Here is a 27,857-nt window from a genome sequence, read left to right as displayed (position 1 = left end):
TCAATTCATTATTTAAATGAAAGATAACTTTAGAAATGCTCCTTTGATGAACAAATTGATAAAACCGAGAATGGGACATAAGGAGTGAAATAGGAGATTTTACACATGCTACATTACTTACAAAACACAACCTCACAAACAATGAACACCCGCTTACTGATTTTCAACCCCAAGGGATAGGATCCTTTAACATCAACGTTTATTTTAGTTTATTATTTTGGTTGTTGTTTTGGCCGGGAACTTGAGGAGTACTTAACGAGTCAAGGCACCGGCAGAAGATTTATTAGTTTTTCTTTTCTTAGATGATTGGGGTACATTTTAAATACTTACACATAGACGTTAAATGACACATAGTATGTGGGGACATAACATGGGTTGGGGTTCTTTGTTATTTGTTTTGTTTTCTTTTCTGTTTCCATTCTTCTGTCCTTTTATGTCTATGTCTAGGTCTGTTATTTCTCCTCCTCACTATCACTTCAATAGATTGGCCACCTGGGAATGAAGGTGTGGAACTGACTGTCGTAGTTCCAGTGGAGGGAATGAAGACTGAAAAATGTACTGTTTAATGTTATTTTTTAGTATTATTTTTCTTTATTAATTTTCTTTATAATTCATAATGTATTTTGTGAAGTCAGACTATGTTTGTACATGTGTGCTGAGCAGAGAGCTAGTAGAGTTATGGTAAAGTTATATTTTGCTTAGAGGTATGCAATGTTCACTTAGCGGAGATGTTCCAATGATGACGATACTTCAAATGTGTACAGTTCGTATGTTCTTTGCAAGGAGAATGAATGTTTCAACTGATGCAAATGTACCATTTGTATAACACTAATGTATACACCACTAATGTATACACTGAAGAAATAGTTTCTTAATGTGGATAGTGGATTGACCATGTGCATTAGGTAGACATTCCATCTTTAAACATAAGCAATATGTTTTTCTACCTTACAAGGAAGTTGTAAGTCTCTCTGTGATGTATATAAGCTGAATCGTACTGTACCAACACGGAGAAGCATTAAGGCATGATGAGGGGGTGAGAGGAAGGAGGAAACAGAGATTATGGGGTAAGGAAGGAGAAACCCAGAAACCATTTACATCTAACATGATGAGGTGAGAAGATAGATAATGGAGAATAGAGAAATCTAGAATGAAGACCTCCTCTCATGTAGCCTTATTCTTATATGCCTGTGTTTCTCTCTGTCTGACACATGACACATGTTCAAATAATAAATCTCTTGGCAAGATATCAGGTGTAGCTTCTGTGATTCAACAATTATGGGGGAAGCACGATTTTTAGAATCTACAATTTACTAGTGTGTTCTAATATGTAACTTATAAACTGAATTGAACTGAAATGAATGGTGGTGAACTTAATAGAGATATTAAAGTATCCTAATGTACAATCTAAGTACTGTTGCTTAAACATGCATTGAGGAGAATATGTGAATGTTCTTCTCCCCCTCTTGATCACTACCCATTTGCTTCATCTTTCGGTTTCCTGTCGGTCATGTTCGGTGTTGGTATTACACTCATGTTTAACAATGCTTTGCTCAGGGTATAAGAAGGAAAGGTAACTGTTGATCTGGGAGAAAGGCTTTAACCCCGCCACTCCCGCACACCGGTGCGTAACCTCAAACAATGAGAAAGGCTTTTACGGCCTCTTCTGCACAACAGTCCATTATTTGTTACAATTAAGTTTTCTATACAGTATGTTGTTCCATTTTACTGTCTGAATATTAAAACATGTAACTTAATAAATGACTTAACCTGCTTTAAAGGCTTTGAGAATCTTTCCTTTTATCGCTGATGATGTTGAAAGCTAAAATGATTATAACTTTCATTATCTAAACGTTCAGATTAAATCCTACGTTTTTTCCTAGCAGTTCTAAGACCTTTACCTTTAAAGAATAAGAGGTTAAAGAATAATAACAACTTTAATGTAGTCAGATTAATTATATTGGAGTCAGATAAATATTTGAATTATACACGTCATCCTTCAACTGCCTTTTGTTCCGATTATTGGCTCAAAATAGCAGCGTAAGCTTCCAGCTTTAAATTTTCTTCTAAGAGAGTTGAAAAATAAGCAGATCTAGCAGTTTTTAAGACTTTTCTGTGCGCAATCGTGCTCTCTCCACGAAATCCGAAATACTGTTTTATATTGTTTTCTTCCAGTTGCGCTCCATTTTTCTGGCTGCTCTCTTAAGGGCCTGAGTGTGCTCGTTGTGCCACGGCGTTGGACTATGTTCTTGTAATATTCTTAAAGCACAGAGGAGCAACTGTGTCTAAAGTGCTGGAAAAGAGAGAGTTAAAAGTTTCTGTTGCAATATCAAGTTCTTCTAAGCTATCTGGGATGCTGAGGAGATGAAATTGATCTGAAATAATATTAATAAAGCAATCTTTAGTGACAGAAGTGATAGGTCTAACATATTTGTAAGATGGAGTTGGCTTTGCAGCCTTGGCTAAATGAAGTTTACACGAGACTAGATAATGTTCTGAGATGTCATCGCTCTGCTGCAGAATTTCAACGGCATCAACATTGATTCCATGTGACGATCTAGAGTATGATTATGACAATGAGTGGGTCCTGACACGTGTTGTCTAACTCCAATAGAGTTTAGCATGTCTCTAAATGCCAATCCCAATGCATCTTGTTCGTTATGTATATTAAAATCACCAACAGTTAGGACTTTATCTGCAGCCAGAGCTAACTCTGATAAGAAACCTGCATATTCTTTGATTAAGTGGAATCTACATTGCCCATACAGGCCCGCAAACTCTGGTTTTATTTGGGTAGCCTATTTCTAGAACCTATACCTGTGGGAGTATTACATAATAAACTAAAACAAAGTTTATCATATTTTCTGGCTAGTGTAGCCTACACTGAAAAAAGGTTTTCAAGCAGCAACTCATCCAATTAATAAATTATCTTTCAATTCAGTTTACCATTATTTGTTTTATTTTTCAAGTAATATTTTTTTAGTTTAAAACATTGATAAATATAAATATTTTTAACTAAGAGCTCAACTAAGAAAAATTTGTTTCGACGAATGTACAATTTCAAGGTTACACACAGACCAGCGCGCATGTGCATTACACACAATCTCGAGTCACCACCAGACCGCTTTGTCGACGTATTCGTCTGTTACCCGGCCTCCGTGTATCACTATACTTTCCTGTTCCAGAGAGAATCAAGCTGCAACGCGGAAAAACTTTGGTAAGTGAAACAAACAAACATTTAAATGTGCTGCTGTGTTTAGTAACGTTAGGCTGTTGATTTTATGCCAGACATGGCGCTCTACTGACTTTCTTTGATATAACGTTAACGTTACGTTAGTTTGGAAATGTTAATTTGGTGTTAACGTTAGCTAGTTTAACCTAGGTAACATTAACGTTATGTCGACGTTATGATTAACGTTATTCCTGTCCGATTGCAAAAGGGAACATAAGTTAAAAAATATCCGTGGCTTATTTTGATTTTACAAGGGTAATTCACGGTAACTTAACGTAAGTTACGCATTGGACGTAAGTTATATTGAGTCAGTGTAATAAGAATAACGTTAAAACTGTACAACCTGATTAACAGCTAACTTTTAGTGAAGGAGCTAAGTTAACATTACATGTAAAGGGACTGGCTTAATGGTAACATTAGCTAATGGAGTTGTGACAATGGTAATTTAATTATGGCTAATAAGTATTGCTGCATTAACGTTAATTGGCGCCAATTGGCGATGTCGGTTGGTTTTCAAAAAAACGAAATACTAGCCAGAGGACCTTCAGTTGACAATGAATATAAATGCTTAATGTTTTAACGTTGTCTGTTAATGTAGACGTCTTGTACTTAAGTGTCAAAACACTAACGTTACGTTAGGCTGAGATGAAAATATACGGCCCATGCCTGCAGTATGGCGCTGGGAGACGTCTAATGGCGGACAATGACCTTAAATGTTCAGCACTAGCCATGAGACTGCAGGGTAGAGGCTAATACGGGCTGAATGGATGTGATAGGTCCGCTTTGATCTGAGCATCTCAAAATGATAAAGATGATGCACACAGCTCTTATAATGTAATGTCAATGTTATGATGCATTACAAAACCGTTAAAATTGATTAAAATGTGTGACGATTGAAATTTATTGAGATGATAAAATAGCGCTTTCTACTTTTGACTATTGCCAAGACTTTCTGTTTTGCTCTCTCTCATTCCCTTAACGTTACTTCTTTCTCTTATGCAGGGTATCGGAGTTCTCAGGTGGAAACATCTCATCGGCCTCAACCTTATTATAGCTGCTGTTACGGTGGGAGAAACCCTCTAGAGGTATTTTTGCAGAGTCCAATTTTTGTATAACGTATATTGTGATCAAAATTGTTGACCATAATGTCCGGCCCTACCCTTATGCCCTCATGCACATGTGTGACCATTCATATTCCTACATACACTAGCTCTCAATCTCACACTTAACAAACCTTGACACTCAAATTCATGGATTTTAATTTTTACTATCTTGATGCAGGATACTGACACCGCTACAAAGAGGGAGATTGCACTTAAATGTCTTATCCTTTACATGGGAGAAGCAGTGGAGGACCTCAAAGATTTCCTGGTAAGGCAAGATTACTTTAGAGATGTGAAAATGCTTGCTATATAAGGCTGTCCACTTCCAAATTAGACATCAGACTATGTTCAGATATATGTCTGAAAACAGTCTGAAGGCTAATTTCAAATAGAGATACAATTCCTTTCCACTAAAATTAGAGTCCCATGTGCTGGTAAGTTATTCAATTCAATTCAAATTTATTTGTATAGCACTTTTCACAATACAGTACACAAGTTATGCGACTGTTATATTTATATTTCAACATTGAATTGGAGTAAAAACATAATTTTATAATTAGTTAGAAGTTAATGCTAATTATAAAATTATGTGCAGTTTGTTTGCGCATACAATTTGTTATTTGACTGTTGCGCTTATTATATCTAAAAAATAAATAGCAACTAAAGTTAGCCTTATGGTTTGGGCTCTGTTGTTAACCTTTAATATTATAGTAATGTGCAAGCAAGGGCTACCTTAATAGTTTATAGTAGGGGTGTGCGATATCAAGATTTGATCGTGGACAATTAAAATGTCTTCACGATCTGCTTTTGAAGAAATATCGTAGGATCGTGCATTCTATCAGTTGCAGTTCTGGTGCCTCCGTCTCAACATACTGTACAACACAACGTATATTCACATCAAATGTTAACGCAGAGGAACGGGACACTACAGTTCATAAAAGTTCATTATTTGCATGTGGTCTTATATTCAGACCAATACGGTATTAGCTGGCCTGAATATAAGAATATACGGTATAAGTCTGCGGGCCGTTGGAATATTAATAGGGGGAAACCCAAGCTGTATCGATTCCTTATTCATTTTTCTTTTTTCTACTTAAATTATTTTCCAGGTGTCAGAGAAAGAAGAGGCTGGACAAATTCTTCAGCAAGAAACAATGGCAGTCTTCATCATCAGAGATGCACAAGCTACCCACAAACATTGGCATCATTCTTGAGGGTCAAGAGGTTCTGAGCAACTTGCCGTCTGTCGCAAATGCTGTTGCAATTCTCCTGGGCCTTCTTTATGCGTTCAATCTGAAATATCCTAAGACATTGAAACTGACATTTGAATATATCCAGAAAGTCATCATGGAGCTGGACCCAAAAGGCATGTCCAACAAAGTTAAAAGACCAGCTCTACAATAGAGCTTAATTCAGGGTTCCCACACATCCCAGTTTACACCCGTAACTGATGTCATGTTTGAGTGACTGGCTATGGTTCGGCGTTCTAAAGAAATGGGTTCAGTATTTCAGTAGTAGAACCTGTCATGCCTTGAAGCAGCCCAGTTCAGATACAATTGCGATGAGACTAGTTGGAACCTGCAACTGCTTGCAGTTTATACAAGATGAGATTCTGTACCTTCATTCAAATTTCTGAGTTTTCAACTGTTTTTTTTTTTTTTACGGTTGGATATCATTTGTAGCATCATAAAATACGAGCACAGAGATAGTGAGATACTTATCACAGCTGCATTTCTGACAAAACTGAGTAAAAATCTGACACTTGAGCACTGAAATTGTGGATGTGTGGAAGTTGTGTATAAGATAATAAATATCAATGCAATAAAAATGTATGTCTTTTGTTATTAGATTTTGGATAAGATTGAATATTAAGTACAATGTTCCTTAATGGGAAACATGTTTTATTAAATCCATATATTTTTGTTTGTTTAAAATAAATAATTTCTATTAACTTGTATTTTTAAAAATGAGAAATAATTGTTTAATTAAATCGATATATATTTGATTAGAGAAAACAAATAATTTCTAATACATATATCTTAAATGAGAAGTTTTGTTTTGATTAAATCTATATATTTTTGCTTAGATCAAAAATATAATTTAAATTAATTGACTTAATTCAACAAGAAAAATATACTTTGTGCCAGGTTTTAAAAAATAGTTTTCATTGAAAGAGAAAATATTGGTTAGGGCAAGTTATTTATTTTTCATTGGCTCAAGTTATAAAATATAGATCTGAACCATTACCCTAAATTTTTTTAATTGGATGAATGAAAAACTTTTTTCAGTGTACTTTATTTATATATATTTTTTTTTATCATAACCATAGCGTACTTTTACCCAAACTGAAATAAAAACAAGGTTAAATGGGTCAATTTTCTATAGCCTAAATATTTTTGAGTCTTAATTTTCTTTTCTGACATAGCCTACTCCAGTTCTTGTTAAAACACACTAGACATGAAAATGATGTGCATTTTGGGCACTTTTTGTGTGAAATCATATTTATTTTGAAGAGTGCGCAGGACAGGAAGTCGAGCAAAAAACAGAACAAACCAAAACAAAATAAAATATTCGTTTAATTTTCTAAATAAAATACACCGTGATCATGGCGGATCATATTTCCCTACACTACACCTTGAAAACATCATAATGGGCGGAGACAGGCCTGTTGAAGATTTTTTTCAGACACCTGTTTTAACATATCGCGCGATCACACGTGAATTAGCGAGATCTTGTGGGTCCTCGGCCGCAGCCGTTCCGCAACAAATCTGGACCTGCTGGGTATTGAAGGACAGCGGAGCACGGAGCACGGTTATTTTCAAACAACGTTATTTGAAAGAATTTTTTTAAACGATTTAATGGAAAATATTTATTTTAGATATATATATCAAATATTATAAAACATACGAATTATGTCTTGTCCTATTAACAAAATACAATATACTAGCCTATAATATGAATAGTTTTTTAAACGTTAAAATTATACTTTATACATTTGTTTTGTTGTGTCAAATTATTACAAATATAAATTTAACAAAGCTTAAAAAAATGAAAACAAAGCTTGAGTGTTTGAACATTTGATTTAATTGAAAAGCATGTTTAGACCATACACAACATAATTCTATGATGGACTGAAAAAACAAAAATGATTAATTTAAATAAAATGTGTTTTTTTCCCTCTGAAATAGCAAAAGCATCACACACTGAGCTGTACCAGCTCCAAATAAATAGCCTAATAGTAAATAAATAAAAATACAAAATCGAACTAAAAAATGTTTTTATATAAAACAAAATAAAACCAAAGAAAATAAATCTGGAAACATAATTCGTTAAAACATAAAACAAAATTTAGTTCGATTTTGTATTTTTATTTCATTACTATTGAATATTTGTAATCATTTGAAACAACAAATAAAGTATAATTTTAACTTTTAAAAAACTATTAATATAGACCTATAGCTAGTATATTGTATTTTGTTAATAGGACAAGACATAATTTGTATCTTTTATAACATTTGATATATCTAAAATATATATTTTCCATTAAATCGTTTTTTTAAATTATTTAAAATAACGTTGTTTGAAAATAACGTCTGGCTCCGCCCACTTCCGGCATCAGACCGTTAGGCTGGCGCTGTCGTCCTCACACTGGCGTATGGTTCTGCGGTTCTGCAGTTGGTTAGTATTGCTCTCGGGCTGTGGGCGGGATTGTTGCTCTATTGAGTTTCAGCGTCGAGTCTTCTGAGGTGAGGAGAGCAGTTTACGGTATTTCTCATATTTACACAACCATCACACACACTTTATACAGTTTGATTAAGCGATAGGCTTATTTCTGTATTGTTTTCATCGATCACAGCGATAAGTTACTTGTGCGTCTTTTCTGGCGTCGTCGAGCGAGCATGAGGAGAATATGTTGAGTTCATTCAGACCTGAGCGATTTTGAGTGCTTTTGTGTGTGTTTGTGTGATTGTTTCGTCAAGTCAAAAGTCAAAGTTTAAGATCTGTGAGGGGAATTAATGTGTGAATCGATCTCGAGTGTCATACTGGAACAATGCTAAACATTGAGCCTATGATGAGCCACGTGAGACATTAAAGCAATACTAATATGAAAAGCGTTTTACTCTTGGAACAATATTGCTTTTTGGTGCTCTTTATTTTGAAGAGTGTTATGATAATTAACAGTTTCTGTTATTATTTTAATGATCTTACTACTTTATTGTGATTAATGCTGCTATCATAAGATCAAACTTGCTATATTAGATTATTTTGGACATGTGCTTCTTTAATTATTTATCTGTAGTGGTTTATGAAGATGAGTGTCATTAGTGATTGTTTTTGTGTTATTGATGTTTTATCCATGTCATATTGTGAGAAATAACAGTATTGCCTTTCAGTATAGCAGTAGTTTTATAGGCTTTTATATCCTGACTCAAATAATGTGTTTCTAACAGCAAACACTCAGAATAAAGTGAGATGATCTGCTGATGATCCTGAATGGCTTGTTGAATGAGTGTTGATAGTCTGAGGCTCATCAATATTAACAGATCTGCTGAAAACACTCTTTATTTCATGACAATAGTTCCTGTTTTCACCTCATTTATTATGCTGATGTCTCCAGATCTCCTGTAAATTGTCACTTAAAGCTCATTTCATTGGTGTCAGCAGACTGAGGGGATTTGTTGGCTACTATATGAAAGTTATATTCTGTTTACGATTTTAACTGTTTTTCTTACCATTATTTATATTTGAAATTATTTATATTCTATTAGGGCTGCAGTATCAGGATATATTTAATTCAAACAGTGAAAACAAAGCAATGTTTTATTTTTATATTTTATGATTCAGTATCTTTTATTAAATAACCCTAATGTAGGATAACCTGAAACCCTGTGGTTTACGCTGATGTTAAAATAACACTTCTTATGCTACAGTAAAACACTAATGTTCACTTTCAGAAGTTATAAGGATGTTTTCTTGTCATAAAAAGAATGTGAAACACATGTAGGTTAGGCTATATAATTTTTAAATATATTTTAAAGATAATTTAAGTTTATTTTACACACTTTAAGCATTATCGTATCGAATATCGCATTATTTAAGGAGTTATCGCATATCGCATTTTTCTTCAATATCGCACAGCCCTATATTCTATCTACTATATTTCTAGATAACTGTATTTTAATGAAGAAGCAGAATAATGTTAGGATTAGCAATACAAATAATGAATGAATTGGCATCAGTTACTGTACGGTGAATAGATAGACAGACATAAATGCTTAGAAGTGTAATTTATTATAAAAACAAAACTCAGTAATTTATATTTTTGGCAGATCAGCTTATCCCACATCATCAGTTAAGCTCCTCCCACGCTGGAATTTATCATCAGTGAAGCTCCTCCCACTGCAATCACATCATCAGTGAAGCTCCTCCCACTGCAATCACATCATCAGTTAAGCTCCTCCCACTGCAATCACATCATCAGTGAAGCTCCTCCCACTGCATTTCTCCAATAAATGCTGTTAATCCCCGTCAGCTACAAGTGAAGACGAGCATGAAAGCATCAGGAAGAGCTGAAATCTGCAGAGACTGAGTTTATTAAAGAGGACAGTGAGAACACGAGTGATCCAGAACCCTGCAGAATGAAACACACTGAAGATCCTGAAGAACAGAGAGGTTGGTGTTTATTCTTCATTCGTTAATGATGCTGAAGAACATTCATGTTAGAAACATTCAAGCACATCATCTCATTTAGATAAACAGTTACACTATGAAATTGTACAGAATGTTCTGGGTTTTCTTCAAGTCATCTTCATTTATATTGCGCTTTTAACAATGTAGATTGTTTCAAAGCTGCTTTACAGAGATAAACGTATAATTTAAAGGAGAACTCCGGGCAATTTTAAAGTTAATCTTGATCGTTTAACTTTGTGAGAACTGTCTATAGAAAAAGAAAACGAACCGGATTAGTGCTTGCAACACGGAGCTGCTACCGCTAATGCCCAGAGCTCCACTCAGCTAACGGCAGTTATGGGGCAATAGTGTTTTAGACGGCTAGCTGTAGTCTCGCGCTGAAGTCCCGTGGGAACTCCCGTTGTAGCCGGGAAAGGTATTGTTGACTGAAGAGTGTGAGGCTAGTTCTTCGTCTGTATACTCGGGTTAGAATAAATAAGGACGACCATCAAACTCAAAAGCCTCTTCCATGTGTTCAAAATCTTCTATATTCTCCATAGTCACGTTATGAACCATTTCTTCTTCATTTGTGAGCAACTCCGATCATCACTCTTCACACACACGACGCTCCTCCACCTGCACACTTCCCTATTTACCTTTTCCGGCTACAACGGGAGTTCTCACGTATGTGCCTAATGTCTGTGATTGGCTACATCGCTCAACGCTGCAAACATGTTACAAATAGAAACTCTGGCCTGTGCCCAATCCTGCTCCTGGCGATCGACTGTCCTCAGTGTTTCCTCTAGGATTTTTTCCAGCTGTGGTGGCACGCCTATCGATCGTGGGCGATTCCCATTGAACCTTATACCAAGAATCACGAGCACTTACACAGGCCAGTTTCTGAGGAATTTAAAAATTAAAGGGGTCATGACATGAGAAACCAAATTTGCCTTGATCTTTTGGTATATAAGAGGTCTTTGTACCATTAAAACGTCCTGCAAGTTTCATAGCTTAAGACGTCCTCCCCATTATAAACGAATCATTTATTTAATCAAGCTCTAAATACAGCTCGTTCTGGATCCATGGTAAGAAGTGACGTCACGGTACGAAGTGACGTACCAGCGTTTGCATACGACCGCCTCCCGCACAAGACAGTTACGCTTTCAGCGCAAGGCAGCTACGCTCATTTCGTATCGTTGTCGCGCCCGCGCGCCGCTCGCCTCACAAGCGTTCAGTCGACGGACAGCGAGTGGGTCTGTGTACAGGGAAATTACGATGCCGCAGATGTGCTGTTCCTGGCTGTGGACAAACAACATCTTTGAATACGCTGCGAAAGATCCAGACATCAGGGAAAAATGGATGCACTTTATTTTTTGCGGACGTCTCAGTCACGGCAGTGTTAGTTTAAGCGTGTGTTCTATGACTGTTTTGAGCTTTGCCAGAAAACTGTTGCTCAAAGATAAGTCCGTGCCGACTATTCTTGGCTCAACATCGACGACGCAAACTGTAAGTAATGTATTTAAAACTTTAAACTACTTTTTAAATACGCTGAAAGATCCAGTCGTCAGGGAAAAATGGATGCACTTTATTTTTTGCGGACGTCCCAGTCACGGCAGTGTTAGTTTAAGCGTGTGTTCTATGACTGTTTTGAGCTTTGCCAGAAAACTGTTGCTCAAAGATAAGTCCGTGCCGACTATTCTTGGCTCAACATCGACGACGCAAACTGTAAGTAATGTATTTAAAACTTTAAACTACTTTTTAAATACGCTGAAAGATCCAGTCGTCAGGGAAAAATGGATGCACTTTATTTTTTGCGGACGTCCCAGTCACGGCAGTGTTCTATACATTTGAAGGATGACTGTTTTGAGAAAAAAATCCCAATATGATGCTTGGCTTTGCCAGAAAACTGTTGCTCAAAGATAAGTCCGTGCCGAATATTCTGGGCTCAACAACGACGACGCAAACTTACTTTTTACCATGGCTAATATAAACACATTTGTATAAGAGAATCTTGAAAATATGTCGCCTTTCTAGTAGGCCTACATGTGATATAAAATTAAAAATGTTGCCTTATCAATGCTGCATCTTCAAAGATGGCCTGTGCATGCATTTTTGTCCGTGGTACACCCTATCATTTCATTGGAATTAGTTAAATAATGTTAAACTGTTAGCAAATTAAGCTATAGGAAAATTATGTAACAATAATCCGTTTTCAAGTGTCTCGGGTTAATTTTTTTTTATTAATTCAAAATAGTTTCACTTTCCATGTGGACACGGGCTGATCCAGTCTTCGTTGTTGTGGTGATCGTTCATTTTCCTCTGATTCCGGCTCAAACATAATAAGGTTTTATCATTGCAAGAGCCATCGCTTCGCATGCATCACCCGCTATTAAACAGTTGCGCCGAATCCGCACAGGTTCTGGCTGGGGGCGTTAATAATTGATGCATAGGCACTGACGTTAGCCAATCATAGCAGTGGGCGTTAACACTGAACTCTTAAAGGGGAAACAACCCCAAAACAGACTGTTTGAATCAGAGGATGAGAAACAGGGTGGGAAAAGGTCATAAATCACTACATTTTAAAAGTTTTTTGTAAAAAAAACTATAGTAATACTATATTTGCACCTAAGGGAACATAATAATAAAATAAAAAAAACCATGTCATGACCCCTTTAAAACCAACCATCTCCATCAAAACAAATTATGCAAGATATTTATTTGCAAAGATATAAAGTGCCACAGTAAGAGAAGGCTATATTCATAATATATGGCAAAAATACTATTATAAATTAGTTTAGTGGATAATACATTAGCAAAAGTTATTTTAGAAAAATAGTGAATGCACAATCATTTGATAAAATCTGAACATTTAGTGAGAAAACATTAAGTGGAGAACAAATAAATGGTAAAATGTTCCACCTTGCTCTTTGTATTGTTACACAAGTAGGCCTGGCCCTACATCCTTTTGATCTTTAATTTAAAAAATTGGCAAAAATCTAACCTTTCATTTAATTTTCCATTAACCTATTAAGGCTAAGTTACCTGTTCGTGGTCAGTCAATAGCCGCGTGTCCAAGTTTGTAAATGAAGACTAAATGGCAGCGTCTGATATATTTGTCTGATATATTTGTAGCGATTCATTTTTTACAGGAGTTTCGGCCTCTGTGCTTGCGCTGGCCGTGGAAAAGCGGCTAATGGGTGATGGCATGAAGAAGACTGTACATTTGCGATATGGACGTATGCGCATTAGTCTACTCTGTTCTGTGTTTCCTTTCTAAGCAGTTAGCCTATATTTAGGTGGTGTTTTCATCATGTTTTCATCACGCAATCATGTTTTTAATGCGCTGGTGACGCGTTCGACGGCGGCGCTGCCGATAAAGCACCTAAAAGCTGTCAAAGAACCAGCAAAAGCAATGATTATGAATATGTCAAATATAGCAAGGAGACATTTTAATTGTTGTTTATTAATAAAAATTGATGAATGAAAAGTTGATGATGCTGACTCGCGATCTTCGCATGTAGTGAATGCGCCAGAGAGAAATGCACATTTCATAGGCTACAGATAAGCAGAGAGCAGTCTGTTTTCTTTTGTTTTTAATTGTTCTGTTTAAAAGTAGAAATTTCAATATAGATATATTTTTCAGGTAACCTATGTGAAGAAGCCTACCTTATACGCTGAGTTTCGGTTAATTTATGAGACGCGCTCCAGTTCACGCAGGCGCCTCCGTGTCGTGATTATATCGTCTGCTATAATTACTTCTTATTTATTAAATCCAGGCAATTGGTTGATGAAACATTTATTAAAATTAAGATACAATTAATACAAAACGAAATTCACTTTAAAGAAAGGCTTTGAGCCTTTTGTTTGAGGTGAAAGTTTTAAAGCAGTCTTTTAATGAAGTTATTAAACTCAAAGCTTAGGCTACGATGAATGGCACAGCAGCGGCCGGTGCAGTCGGTGTTTGTTGTCCTCATGTGTGGCCGCGCGCAGCAGATAGGCTACTTAGTAGGCCTACGTGTAACGTACTAGGCAGGTTATAACGGAAGGAGGGGAATAACAGTGAGCTCATCAGACGTTTCCTAAAAATAAACATTGATCACGAGTCCCGCAGCTCGAGTCCGAGTCGAGTCTGAAGTCTTTCGAGGACGAGTCTCAAGTCACTGTGTGTGCGACGCACTCGACTCCGAGTCCCCATCTCTGCACACACACACACGGAACGGAGAGCGCGGCGCGCACACGGAGCGGAAAAGACCCGCTCGTGAAGTTACTAAACAAGCTGCGTGAGAGTGAATGAAACCTGATCGTTTCATTGCATATTATTGGCTTATTTCTGACTTTTTTCTCTTTCGGTCAAAAACCGAAAATGACATTTTCAGCCGATAATTTTCGCGATGCGCTGTTTGAATGCGGAATGGAGAGTGACTGAGGAGAGATACGTTTCCATTAACTTTAACTTAACGACTTAAATATTCATTACCTCACATTAAGCTATTGAATGGCTCCAGAAACCTTGGAATATAGTGGAATAAAAACCCTTTTGGTGCTTTACAATGTTTTATGAATTTAGTGGGGCTTAACTATGACACAGAATAGTGCGCACAATATCAGACGTTACTGAAGCTGCAGCCGTGGCGGGAGGATTTTTGGTGTGGCGGCCCGCCACCACAGAATGAATGTAGCGGAAACACTGGTCCTGCACAGTTCATCTCCAACCCTAATCAAACACGCCTGAAGCAACCAATTAAGGTCTTCAGAGCACGTCAGGATCACTTGAAAATTAAAGGCAGGTGTGTTTGATTTACTGCAACAGATGAATAACAATTTATTAGTTTTTATGTTTTATTCATAGATATTTCTATTTAATTGTTTTATTCTCCCGCAGCCGCACACACAGAGTGAGTTTATTACCGCCCGCGCTCGGACATCACATCTATAGTCCCGCGCCGCACGTCTCTAGATCACGGCCCGGCCCGAGTATAGCGGCGGGAAATATCGGCTCGGGCAGAGAATCTGAGCTCTAAACAGGACAGAGTAACATGGCGGATATCGCTCATATACATTTTGTTGACGCATATGTAGCAAGGGCCCTCAACGTAGGTTGGAGCAATGGACCAGTTTCTAGGTCAGTGGAGAACAGAATATTGGCAGTAAATGAATCACAGACATTAAGTAAGGAAAGTATAACATAGTTAAGGCGGCAGGCGTGTGTTGCTTAGGCGGCCGCCAGTTCCAAAGTGCTGCGGGAAACCCTGTGTTACGCTAACACACCGGACACTATTCAGCTGTTGTTCTGTGTGCTGTTGTGGAGCTGAATAACCTTTCCAGATTAAATGTCTGTTCTTGGTCTTGGATTTTGTGAAATAAATTTCTAAATAAATGCGACTTATATGTTTTTTTCCTCTTCATGACGCATTTTTTGACTGATGCGACTTATACTACAGAGCGACTTATAGTCCAGTAATCAATTTATAAAAAGCCATAAAATTATCATAATATTTTATAGCAGTTGTCTACTTTCTACCATTACATCAGGGCTCACTTTCATATCCTTTCAGTTTATATTTCTCTTTGAATTATTTTGATGTACTGAAAATTAAATGTACTAGTTTTTCTTTCATGTCAGACCCGATGGAAGTGAAGGAGGAGAGTGAAGAACTGAGAGAAGTGAAGGAGGAGAGTGAAGAACTGAGAGAAGTGGAGGAGGAGAGTGAAGAACTGAGAGAAGTGGAGGAGGAGAGTGAAGAACTGAGAGAAGTGGAGGAGGAGAGTGAAGAACTGAGAGAAGTGAAGGAGGAGAGTGAAGAACTGAGAGAAGTGGAGGAGGAGAGTGAAGAACTGAGAGAAGTGAAGGAGGAGAGTGAAGAACTGAGAGAAGTGGAGGAGGAGAGTGAAGAACTGAGAGAAGTGAAGGAGGAGAGTGAAGAACTGAGAGAAGTGAAGGAGGAGAGTGAAGAACTGAGAGAAGTGGAGGAGGAGAGTGAAGAACTGAGAGAAGTGAAGGAGGAGAGTGAAGAACTGAGAGAAGTGAAGGAGGAGAGTGAAGAACTGAGAGAAGTGAAGGAGGAGAGTGAAGAACTGAGAGAAGTGGAGGAGGAGAGTGAAGAACTGAGAGAAGTGAAGGAGGAGAGTGAAGAACTGAGAGAAGTGGAGGAGGAGAGTGAAGAACTGAGAGAAGTGGAGGAGGAGAGTGAAGAACTGAGAGAAGTGGAGGAGGAGAGTGAAGAACTGAGAGAAGTGGAGGAGGATAGTGAAGAACTGAGAGAAGTGGAGGAGGAGAGTGAAGAACTGAGAGAAGTGGAGGAGGAACATCATGTCCAACCTGGAGGAAAACCTTTGAGTCGCTCAAAGACTAAACAGACATTTTTAAAGAAAAGAAGAGCCAAGAAATCTTTCATCTGCACTCAGTGTGGAAACAGTTTCACAACCAAACGACATCTTGAGATTCACATGAGGATCCACACCGGAGAGAAGCCGTTCACATGTGATCAGTGCGGGAAGAGTTTCAGTCGATCATCACACCTTAATGTTCACATGAGGATCCACACCGGAGAGAAGCCGTTCACATGTGATCAGTGTGGAAACGGTTTCACAACCAAACAATGTCTTGAGATTCACATGAGGATCCACACCGGAGAGAAGCCATTCACATGTGATCAATGCGGCAAAGCATTTCTTAGGTCATCAGACCTGAAGAGACACCTTACAGTTCATATGAAGGAGAAGCCATATTCATGTTCTGTGTGTGGAAAGAGTTTTTCATGGCTGCCATGTTTACATACACATGAGAAAACTCACACTGGTGTGAGAGAGTACATGTGCTTTGAGTGTGAGAAGACTTTTACTACAGCGGGCAATTTAAAACTGCACCAGAGAATTCACACTGGAGAAAAACCTTACAAGTGTTCACACTGTGACAAGAGATTCAGTCAGTTTTCATCTCTGAAAAGACATGAGAGGATCCACACTGGAGATAGGATCCACACTGGAGAGAAGCCGCACACGTGTGAACAGTGTGGGTCGAGTTTCTCTATTAAAAGTAACTTGAATCGACACATGAAGATCCATACAGTGGAGAAACCACTTAAACACAGTCTGAGATCTCGGTAAGTAGTTTATTTTCATGTGCTGAGCAACAAAGTCTCTTCTGTGTAAGTTAGCCACACATCACCCTTATAGCCAAATCTCTCCTCTCCACCTATAGCCGGTGTGTGCTGAGCACAGGACACTTTGTTGATTGATTGATATTGGTCGTGTTCAACCAACAGGAATGTGTAATGTGTCAGTTCAGATAAAAAAAAAAAAAAAATTCGCTCTCATGTAGTGTTGTCAAAAGACCCGGTACTTCGGTACCATTTCGGTACTAAAAAAATTAAATGGTTACGGTACCAGCTTTCCTTAAGTACCGGTAGTACCGAAGTTCAGTGGCGGCTGCTGGTCTTTCAAAAAGGGGAAGCTCATTTTCGGCCTACATCATAAAAATGGTCCAAACCTTCCATCAAAATATGTGTATCGTGATTGTCAAAACATTAGGTAATTAAACAGAATTTGATTAAGTTTAGTAAAAACATGTTACAATGTTTACATAGTACAATGACTGTAGGCTACTGATTTTATTATTGCTTGACACAATTTCATTTCAATTCAATTTTATTCTTTTGATTTGATTCGGATCTTGATTCAATATCGATTCATTTGGATAAATATTAGGTAGCCTAACTTAAATTAAAAAAAATTTCAAGAAAAAAAATCTCATCTGATGCTGTAAACATACAGAGAGCCCTGTCAGCTGGTATTATTATTAAAGGTTAAATAACAACTCAAATTAAAGCTGCAAGCAGCCTTTCCGGGGCCAAGCCTTCCAATGGTCCCATGGGTTCAAAAAGTAGTTAAATATACTTTGCTTTCAAAACTTTAAAAGAAACTTTAATAACCAAACCATTCTTAAGTCACAGAACAATTAGAAGCAACTTTTCCACCACTTAAGGCCACAATACTTCTTGCGGTCTGTTCATGTGCCACACAGGATTCGAACCCACAAACGGAACGGTTTAGGATTCATGACACGTGGTTTAGCAACTTGCGCCACTCAGAGGACGTATACTACAAAGCTGCAGAGGAGAGGGTTCAGTGTAAGAATGAGCACACAAAAGCAGGTTAACCAGATTAGCATGCTAAGCTAGCTTAATGCTAAAGTAGCTTATGACGTGGTACATCCAATCCTGGCAAAATAGATATCCTCGGATTCGACATGACGCAAGGAATCGATAGACACCAATTTTATGATTTTGCGACAAACTGTTCACAAGTTACAGCCTCTGAACCAATGTTGGGTCGAACTTGTTAAATTTGCGACATCATAACTTTTTTTTTTCCAGTATAGCAAAAAAATCGGGAACAGTACTTCTGTGCGGCTCGGTCCGAAGATCATTTGAGCAAATTTGGGACAAATTTTGAAGGAGGAGTAGTGAAAAAACTGTTTTACATTCGCTCCAATATGGCGGCCAGTCACATTGTTGAAAAATAGCATATGAGATATCGTTGAAATCGGCATAAGCCAAGGAATATATTGACATAAAGAAATCAAATTTCAAGCAATGTTAGCAAAAGTTATAAGCGTTTTTTCAAAAAACAATGATATCTCTGGAACACTAGGTGGCGCTGTGATCAAACTTCTCAGGTACTTTCGGGCCATGCTAATGATGGTCCATACCAAATTTTATGAAGATATGTCAAATAGTTTGAAAGTTATAGCAAATTATGACAAAATTCAAAATGGCGGACACGTGGTACATCCCATCATGGCAAAATCGATATCCACGGATTCGGCATGATGCAAGGAATCCATAGATACCACAATTATGATTTTCAGACAAACTGTTCAAAAGTTATTGGCCAAAATAGCAATTTGTCATATCTCATAACCTGTAGGTGGCGCTATTCCCAACTTTGGCATTGGACCTCAGAACATGCTTCCAATAAAGTGTACCAATTTTCGTTTCGATTGATCAAACTTTGGCCGAGATACAGCCTCTTAGCCAATTTTGGGTGGACCTCGTTAAGTTTGCGACATCATAACTTTTTTTTCCCAGTATAACAAAAAAATCGGGATCAGTACTTCTATGCGGCTCAGTTCGAAGATCATTTGAGTACATGTTTGGAGAAAATTGGACAAAATTTGAAGGAGGAGTAGCAAAAAAACTGAATACTGTACATTTCAAAATGGCCACTACTGTAATGGGCGGGTTCTTAATGTAAGATATTGGTTGTGATCAGCATGATGAGTGGAATCAGGTGTACTAAGGTTCATGTCTCTAGATCAAAGGGTTCAAAAGTTATAACCATTTCAATGTTAAAATTTTGAACTGGTGGTGGCGCTATAGAGTTGGTCCTAGAGGGTAAAAAATTGGTCCAATTACTATTCATTAGCATCACTACAAGTGTGCCAAATTTCATCATTTTCCTATGTACGGTTCATAGGGCTGCCATAGACTTCCACCGGGAAGAATAATAATAATAAATATAGCTGCAGGCAGCAACACGGGGCCATGCCAGAGCAAGCAGACCAAGCATGGCGCACACATAGCACAGCCAGCACATCATGTACAGCAGCAGAGCAAATACTGCAAGCACAGCAGCACAGTAACAATTTAATCACCTAGAGCAGTGCGGAGCCATAAGAGCAAAACATCTTAAATGTTATGAACATGTTAATGTACATAGAGCACAGCAAGTACTGTAAGCACAGCAGTGCAGCAATCATTTATGAGCAGTGCGGAGCCGTAAGAGCAAAAAAATACGACATTTAATGTACATGTTAATGTACATCAAGCACAACAAGTACTGTCAGCACAGCAGTGCAGCACGCATTTTAGCACCAAGAGCAGTGCGGAGCCGTAAGAGCAAAAAATATGACATTTGATGTACATGTTAATGTACATGAAGCACAGCAGTGCAGCAAGCATTTTAGCACCAAGAGCAGTGCTGAGCCATAAGAGCAAAAGATTAGAACATTACAGGAAAAGACACAACAAAATACACAATTTGTCATAGTCATCCCAAGCGGGATTCGAACCCATGACCAGAATGGTTCGGGATTCATAGCACATGGTTTAGCAACTTGCGCCACTAAGAGGATATGCTGGTTTAGGAAGCTGCAGAGATGTTTCAGTGTAAGAATGAGCACACGAAAGCAAGTTAACAAGGTTAGCATGCTAAGCTAGCTTAATGCTAATGTAGCTAATTACTTATGATGTGGTACATGGTACAAATTATATATCCACGGATTCGACATGACAAAAGGAATCGATAGACACCAATTTTATAATTTTCACTTAAAATGTTTACAAGTTACAGCCTCTGAACCAATTTAGGGTCATCCTCGTTAACTTTGTGACACCATAACTTTTGAACAGAGATGAATATGAAAAATCGGGGACAGTACTTCTGTGCGGCTTTGTCCAAAGATCATGTGAGCAAATTTTGGACAATTTTGAACCAATTTTGAAAGAGAAGTAGCAAAATAACTGTTTTACATTGGTTCCAATATGGCGGCCAGTCATATTGTTGGAAAATGACAAATGAGACATCGTTGGAATCGGCATAAGCCAAGGAATATAATGGCATAAAGAAATAAAATTCAAGCAATGTTTGCAAAAGTTATAAGCGTTTTTGCAAAAAAACATTATATCTCTGGAACACTAGGTGGCGCTGTGATAAAACTTATCAGGTACCTTCAGGTCATGCTAATGATGATCCATACCAAATTTGGTGAAGAAATTTCAAACAGTTTAAAAGATATTGCAAATTTTAACAAAATTCAAAATGGCGGACACATGGTACCGCCCACCATGGCAAATTTGATATCGACAGATTCAGCATGACCCAAGGAATCGATAGACATCAAGTTTAAAATTTTCTGACAAACCAGTCATGAGTTATTGGCCAAAATAGCCATTTTCCGTATCTCATGACCAGTAGGTGGCACTGTTTCCAACTTTGGCATGGACCCTTAGATCAAGCTTCCGATGAAGTGTACCAATTTTGATTTCGATGCATTAAAGTTTGGCCGAGATACAGCTTCTGAACCAATTTTGGGTCGACCTTGTTAACTTTGTGACGTCATAACTTTTGAACAATGACGAATATAAAAAATCGGGCACAGTACTTTTATGCAACTCAGTCCAAAGATCATTTGAGCAAAATGTGGACCAATTTAAATCAATTTTGAATGAGTAGTAGTGATCAGACTGATTACTGTAAGAATAATAATAATAAATATAGCTGCAGGCAGCAACACGGGGCCATGCCCTGCAGGCCAGAGCAAGCAGACCAAGCATGGCGCACATATAGCACAGCCAGCACATCATGTACAGCAGCACAGCAAGTACTGCAAGCACAGCAGCACAGTAACAATTTAATCACCTAGAGCAGTGCGGAGCCATAAGAGCAAAACATCTTAAATGTTATGAACATGTTAATGTACATAGAGCACAGCAAGTACTGTAAGCACAGCAGTGCAGCAATCATTTATGCACCAAGAGCAGTGCGGAGCCGTAAGAGCAAAAAATATGACATTTAATGTACATGTTAATGTACATCAAGCACAGCAAGTACTGTCAGCACAGCAGTGCAGCACGCATTTTAGCACCAAGAGCAGTGCGGAGCCGTAAGAGCAAAAAATATGACATTTAATGTACATGTTAATGTACATCAAGCACAGCAGTGCAGCAAACATTAAAGCACCAAGAGCAGTGCGGAGCCGTAAGAGCAAAAAAAAGCAAGTTAACAAGATTAGCATGCTAAGCTAGCTTAATGCTAATGTAGCTAATTACTTATGATGTGGTACATGGTATAAATTATATATCCACGGATTCGTCATGATGCAAGGAGTCGATAGACACCAATGTTATAATTTTCACTTCAAATGTTTACAAGTTACAGCCTCTGAACCAATTTAGGGTCATCCTCGTTAACTTTGTGACACCATAACTTTTGAACAGAGATGAATATGAAAAATCGGGGACAGTACTTCTGTGCGACCTTTCGCTCCGTTGCTGCTGGCTTGGTCGAGCTGGCGGTGTTGCGCGGGGAAGCGTTGTTGTCTTCGCTCAGCTGAGTCCTCAAGCTGTATATTAAAATATCCTGAGCAATGGAACGGCTTACTTACCAACTACTGTCCGGCCACGCTCCAGGATGAAATCTTCAAGCCTAACTACAAGCTAACCAGCTACCTGCTAATCACGATCTTACTGGCAGGTGACGTTCATTCAAACCCGGGACCATTTTGCAAAGTTGAACGAAAGCCACTTTTGCAACTCCACAAAACACTATTCTTAACCTGAATGGCTGTAAAGAACATTTAAATAGAATGATGACTAAAAGGAAGTTGGAACTTTTTCAACCAGTAAACCAGTTTAAAGTATTGTGGGATAAAAGACTAAAACCCAAAGGCCTGCTCGGTGGACATCTGAATATAAGAAGTATTGTATCAAAGACAGAGCAAATTGAGGAACTGCTGATGGATTCGAATTTGGACTTTCTTTTTATCTCGGAATCATGGCTAACTGAGTTATCACCAAAGACTGCTTTTGCTGTACAGGGTTATCATGTTTTTAGGAAGGATAGAATATCAGGTAGAGGAGGAGGAGTCCTTCAGTATGTTCGTAATCATTGTAAATGTGTGGAGGTTCATCTTAATTCAGCGCAAGATCTAGAATGTATTATTAGGGCCCAAGCCCTGAAAGGGCGCAGAGCCCTATTGTTCTTCTAAGGGTTTTTTGTTCTTCTTCTTCTTTATAATACATTTTTTCAAGGTTTTTGCCACTTTTGGGGGCCTTAACGTGCTCAAAAACTCTTGAAACTTTGCACACTGGTCAGAACCCGCGGCCATTAGAGCCGGACTGAAGCTGGTACCCGGGCGTGGCAGGGGGGCTCGACAGCGCCCCCTGGAACGGGGTCCGAAAACTTGGTCCATAAATCAAACACGCTTGCATGAAATAATATGAAACTCGGTACACTTATAGATCTCATCGGTTTATATATCCTTCGTGCTCTGACTTTTTACCCCAGCCCAACAGGAAGTCGGCTATTTGGCGTAGTTTAAAAAACACATGCAATGGAATTTAAAATACTCCTCCTAGACGATTCAACCAATCACCACGAAACTCGGTGTGCATGAAGTCAAGACATTGAGGATGAAAAGTTGCGAGGGGATTTTTGATATCTCGAACGGTTTGGCCGTGGCGAGGAAACGAATTTATGGCGAATATTGGAAACAGGAAGTGTGTTATAACATCCTCATACATTAACTGATCTTGATGAAACTTCAGCAGTGTGTTCGCTGTAAGAGGCCGATCACATGGATGTGACTATTGTGAGTCAAAGTTATAGCGCCACCAACTGGCAGCAGGAAGTGTGTCACTTTCAAAATGCTTTGAAATCACCCTCTTATTTTTACCCGATTTGCTTCAAACTTCATCTGTATAATGTAAACACACGACAGATGTAGACCTGTGAAAGGATTATTGATATCTTTAATACTGTCGCCATGGCAACGCTTTAAACTTTTATATTCTTTTTGGATGCATTTGAGGCTCTTAAAATGCTTCAAATTGCATGAAACTCAACATGCATTTGACATTTATTGCCTAGTACACTTGTGCGAAGTTTCAGAAACGGGCGTGGTAAGGGGCTCAGTAGCGCCACCTTTAGTCAAAAATGGGGTATTACTTTTACCTACAGTAACCAAACTCGGTACGTATATTCTTCTCTTCGATCCGGACAACTTTCTAATTTACAGTCATTAGCTCCGACCAACAGGAAGTCAGATATTTTGGTTTGAATGTGTACTGTTTGGAGCATTTTCCCTCTGCCCCTCTGTGTGTGTGTGTGTGTGTGTGTGAGGAGGGGGGCTAGTTTAGTTTAACCATTTCCCTGCTGTGTGCAAAATCTCTGGCACTTTTGAGGGCCTTAACGTGCTCGAAAACTCTTGAAATTTTGCACACAGGTCAGAACCCGCGGCCATCAGGGCCAGGCTGAAGCTGGTACCCGGGCGTGGCAGGGGGGCTCGACAGCGCCCCCTGGAATGGGATTCGAACACTTGTCCGTATATCAAACACGCTTGCATGAATTAATATGAAACTCAGTACACATATAGATTTAATCGGGCCGAACAACTTTCCCTGGGTCAAGTTTTACGCCAGCCCAACAGGAAGTCGGCTATTACGGGTTGATTGGAGAACGCTTGCTCTCGCATTTGAAACACTTCTCCTAGAGAATTCATCCGATGACCACGAAACTCGGTCAGCATGAAGTCAAGACATGGAAGATGATAAATTGCCAGGGGATTTTTGATATCTCGAACGGTTTGGCCGTGGCGAGGAAACAAATTTATGATTAAAAAAGGATGCATAAAGTGTGTTATAACTTAGTTATAGTTTTACCTACAGTAACCAAACTCGGTACGTATATTCTTCTCTTCGATCCGGACAACTTTCTAATTTACAGTCATTAGCTCCGACCAACAGGAAGTCAGATATTGTGGTTTGAATGTGTATTTTCTCTCTCTCTGTCTCTCTGCCATTCTGTGTGTGTGTGTGTGTGTGTCTGTCTGTGTGGGGAGGGGAGGGGAGGGGGGATGTGTGTGTGTGTGTGTGTGTGTGTGTGTGATTTTGGTTGGGTGACAGTTGTAGGTTACAGTTTGACAAGAGTTTATAGTTTAATAAAAGCACATTGTTGTGTGTCATTGCGAGTGTACACAAATATTAGGAAACACTTTGCATTTTGAATGGTCTTTATGAACAAAATGACGTAGTATGTTTTTATGTCTCCATTGTTCGATCGAGCCTCACACACACACACACACACACACACACACAGCATTGCAAACTTGACATCGCAGCATGTTCATTATAGCCTTAATAAAATATAATAATAAAATAGTCAACCTTACATATAAAAATTACACTGCTCTGTTTAAATAGTCATTTGTACAGTTTGTGCCGTTCATAGTAAGCACCGCTCCACTGTGATGTTTCCAAGCACATTTTTGCGCATTTGAAGAGGATAATTTTTCTATATTGGAACGTGAGTGTACAAAGTGTACAAAGTACAAAGCCTATAAAAAGAACAGTTTAGCATCCAAAAATGTTAATAATATATATATTATTATTATATATATAATAATATATATGTTAAAAATAGGGGGAAAATAGAATTTACATAATATATATATATATATATATATATATATATATATATATAATTAAAGCTGCAAGCAGCGATTGCGGGCCCAAGCCGGTGGCACCACCACCCGGTGCCTTTAGTGGAACTAAAGGCACCAGGGTGGCGGTGCCACCGGCTTGGGCCCGCAATCGCTGCTTGCAGCTTTAATTGTTACTATTGTCTTATCTCCTCAAATGTCTTTTACTGTGGTTGGATTATACAGACCCCCTAATTCTACAAAGACATTTTATGATAAATTGAAATCCATACTAAAGGAAATTGGTACAAAGAAGGAATTAATTGTTTTAGGTGATTTTAATATAAACTGGTCGGAAAAAGCTAAGAGATATCAACTTAAAAGTATATCAGGGGCTGTATTCACAAAGAATTTTAAGGCTAAAAGTAGCTCCTAACTGGTGAATTTAGGAGCAACTCCTAAAAATAATGGGCGTGTCACTCCTAACTTTAGGACTGCTAATTTTTTTCACTAAGAGTAATTCACGAAGCATTTTAGCCCTAAAAGTAGCACCTAAGTCTGGGACAGCTTAAAAGAAGTCGAGAGGACTCCTAACTCACTAAGACCTATTCACAAAGGATCTTAAAATCGCCGCGCGACACAGTGTGTTGGAGACACTCAATGACACGGAGTTATTACAAAGATACCGCCTTAACCGTGAGGGAATTGTTGTGGATCTTGTGAGGGATGCAATAACAGCGCCAACTAATCGCAACAACCCAATCAGTGCCGAATTGAAATATTTGATAACACTTCGCTACCTGGCAACGCCTGGCAATGCCGACGATCTAGCGATAAGCTATCCCAGCCATCGGTAAGCAGATCCATCCACCAAACCATCAATGCACTCTGTAGACCCCATATTATTCGACAGTTCATAAGTTTTCCTTTGGACATTCGCCAACTCCAAATAAACAAAGCCAGCTTTATGGATATTGCCGGTGTGCCCGGAGTGGTCGGTGCTATAGACGGATCGACACATATTAAAATAATTGCACCACGTCAGGATGAGGACATGTTTGTGAATAGAAAGAAAACCCACTCCATCAATACTCAGATTGTGTTCGATGCAAACTTCACAATTCTCGATGTTGTATCCCAGTGCCGAATTTCCCTTTTATTATTTTTTTTCAGCACCAACTGGGCAGGCAGCAGTAACTGATCCTGCGTACAGTTGGGCTTTCTTTTCCGTTTTGGCGAGTTCATCATAATCCACCATCATTCAACTATTACATTACTTAAATAGGAGGAATATTTCCATGCTTTAAGTAGTCTATTTAGGCTAATAGGATGTCAATTAACCAAGCAAGTGTTAATGCAAGTGTCGTTTTTCATTATTAGGCCAGTAGCGGTTTTCATTACGGTATTAGGCTACCTTGATTTAATTTAATTTAATTCACAACTTTCTCTCTCTCTCTCTCTCTCTCTCTCTCTCTCTCTCTCTCTTTCTCTCTCTCTCTCTCTCTCTCTCTCTCTCTCTCTGCCTTTTTAGAATTACACTTCACTGGGGCCTGCACAAACATGTCATTATATATGCATTTCGATGACATTATTATTATTATTATTTTGTGTAGGACACAGACATATTTAGATGTCGTAATTCCATGATTTGGTACGTCTGTGTTATGGTTCGCATGATGGCCCTGTCATCTAACAACCAATCACCGTGATCATTGCGAGGAAGCTCGTGCATGATAGTTGACGTCATCCATAGCAACGAAGACTCACTCTTAGTTTAGGAGTTGTCTTTTTCCTTACTAAGAGTAGGTCTGAAAGGCGTTGTGAATAACTTTTAAGAGAACACTCCTAGCTAAAATCTTTTAGTGCGATTTAGGAGTACTCCTAGTGGTAAGATAAAATTCTTTGTGAATACGGCCCCAGATCAGTTGAATCTTACACAAATAATCCTTGGCCCAACTAGGATTACTCAATCAACACAAAGTCAGAGAGATTTAATTTTTACTAATAAACCTGAAATAATTACAAAATCATTTAATTTGGTTACAGGTATGTCAGACCACAACCTGACCTTAATTGTAAGAAAGTTGACCAAAAAAAAAGGTTTTTATACAGACAAGAAGGCAAAAGCTTTTTTTAATATTATACCAAAATCCCTAATTGGCCAATTCAAGGAGAAATTAAAGCACCTGGACTGGAATAGTGTTATGCAGTCTGGTGATATAGAACAAGCATTTATCTGTATGATGGATAGAATTAATACAACTAAAAATTAATTCAGTAAAAATATATCTTACTCGAGTAAAGTACATCTGCCGTGGTTAAATGAGCGGCTCTGGAAGCTAATGAAGCAGAGAGACTTGGCATTAAAGGCTGCTCTTAAATCTAAATTACCACATGATAAGAAAAAATTCCAGAATTTGAAATAAAGTAGTAAAAGAATTAAGACAGACCAAAGCTAATTATTTTATTAAATTAATTGAGGATTCTAAAGGAAATAGTAAATTAATTAGGAAAAATATTGCTAAAATTACAAATAAGGGAAATAAAACAGTTCAAAACTGGATTATACGTGACCAATCAAAATTAATAGAAGATAAAGAAAAAATAGCTACAATCTTTATTTCCTTCTTCTTGAACTCTGTACAGTGTCTGG

General features: G+C 38.1%; 1 protein-coding gene and 1 long non-coding RNA gene across 3 annotated transcripts in view; both read left to right on the top strand.

Annotated features, from left to right (window-relative positions):
* Positions 1-3,091: 3,091 nt before the first annotated feature.
* LOC307004904 lies at positions 3,092-6,141 on the top strand. The gene is made up of 4 exons (XR_013799180.1): positions 3,092-3,217; positions 4,235-4,317; positions 4,514-4,603; positions 5,445-6,141. It is a non-coding gene; the product is annotated as an uncharacterized lncRNA (long non-coding RNA).
* A 1,904-nt stretch (positions 6,142-8,045) lies between these two features.
* The window catches only part of LOC307006171 (uncharacterized protein), a 28,614-nt gene continuing 8,802 nt past the window's right edge, over positions 8,046-27,857 (top strand). Inside the window, exons 1-2 of one of the 2 annotated variants that reach the window (XM_079626865.1) lie at positions 8,046-8,081; positions 9,666-10,008. In XM_079626865.1, the coding sequence (XP_079482991.1) occupies positions 9,975-10,008 (34 nt within the window). In that variant the 5' untranslated portion in view covers positions 8,046-8,081; positions 9,666-9,974. Of the gene's footprint in view, positions 8,082-9,665; positions 10,009-27,857 lie in introns of those variants that run through there. The other variant, XR_013799413.1, reaches the window with a different exon arrangement.

This window comes from Phoxinus phoxinus (assembly GCF_949152265.1).
Source record: "Phoxinus phoxinus genome assembly, chromosome: 1".
Classification (NCBI taxonomy): Eukaryota; Metazoa; Chordata; class Actinopteri; order Cypriniformes; family Leuciscidae; genus Phoxinus; species Phoxinus phoxinus.
Note: the sequence above shows the minus strand (reverse complement) of the source record. Positions and strands in the feature narration are given on the sequence as shown.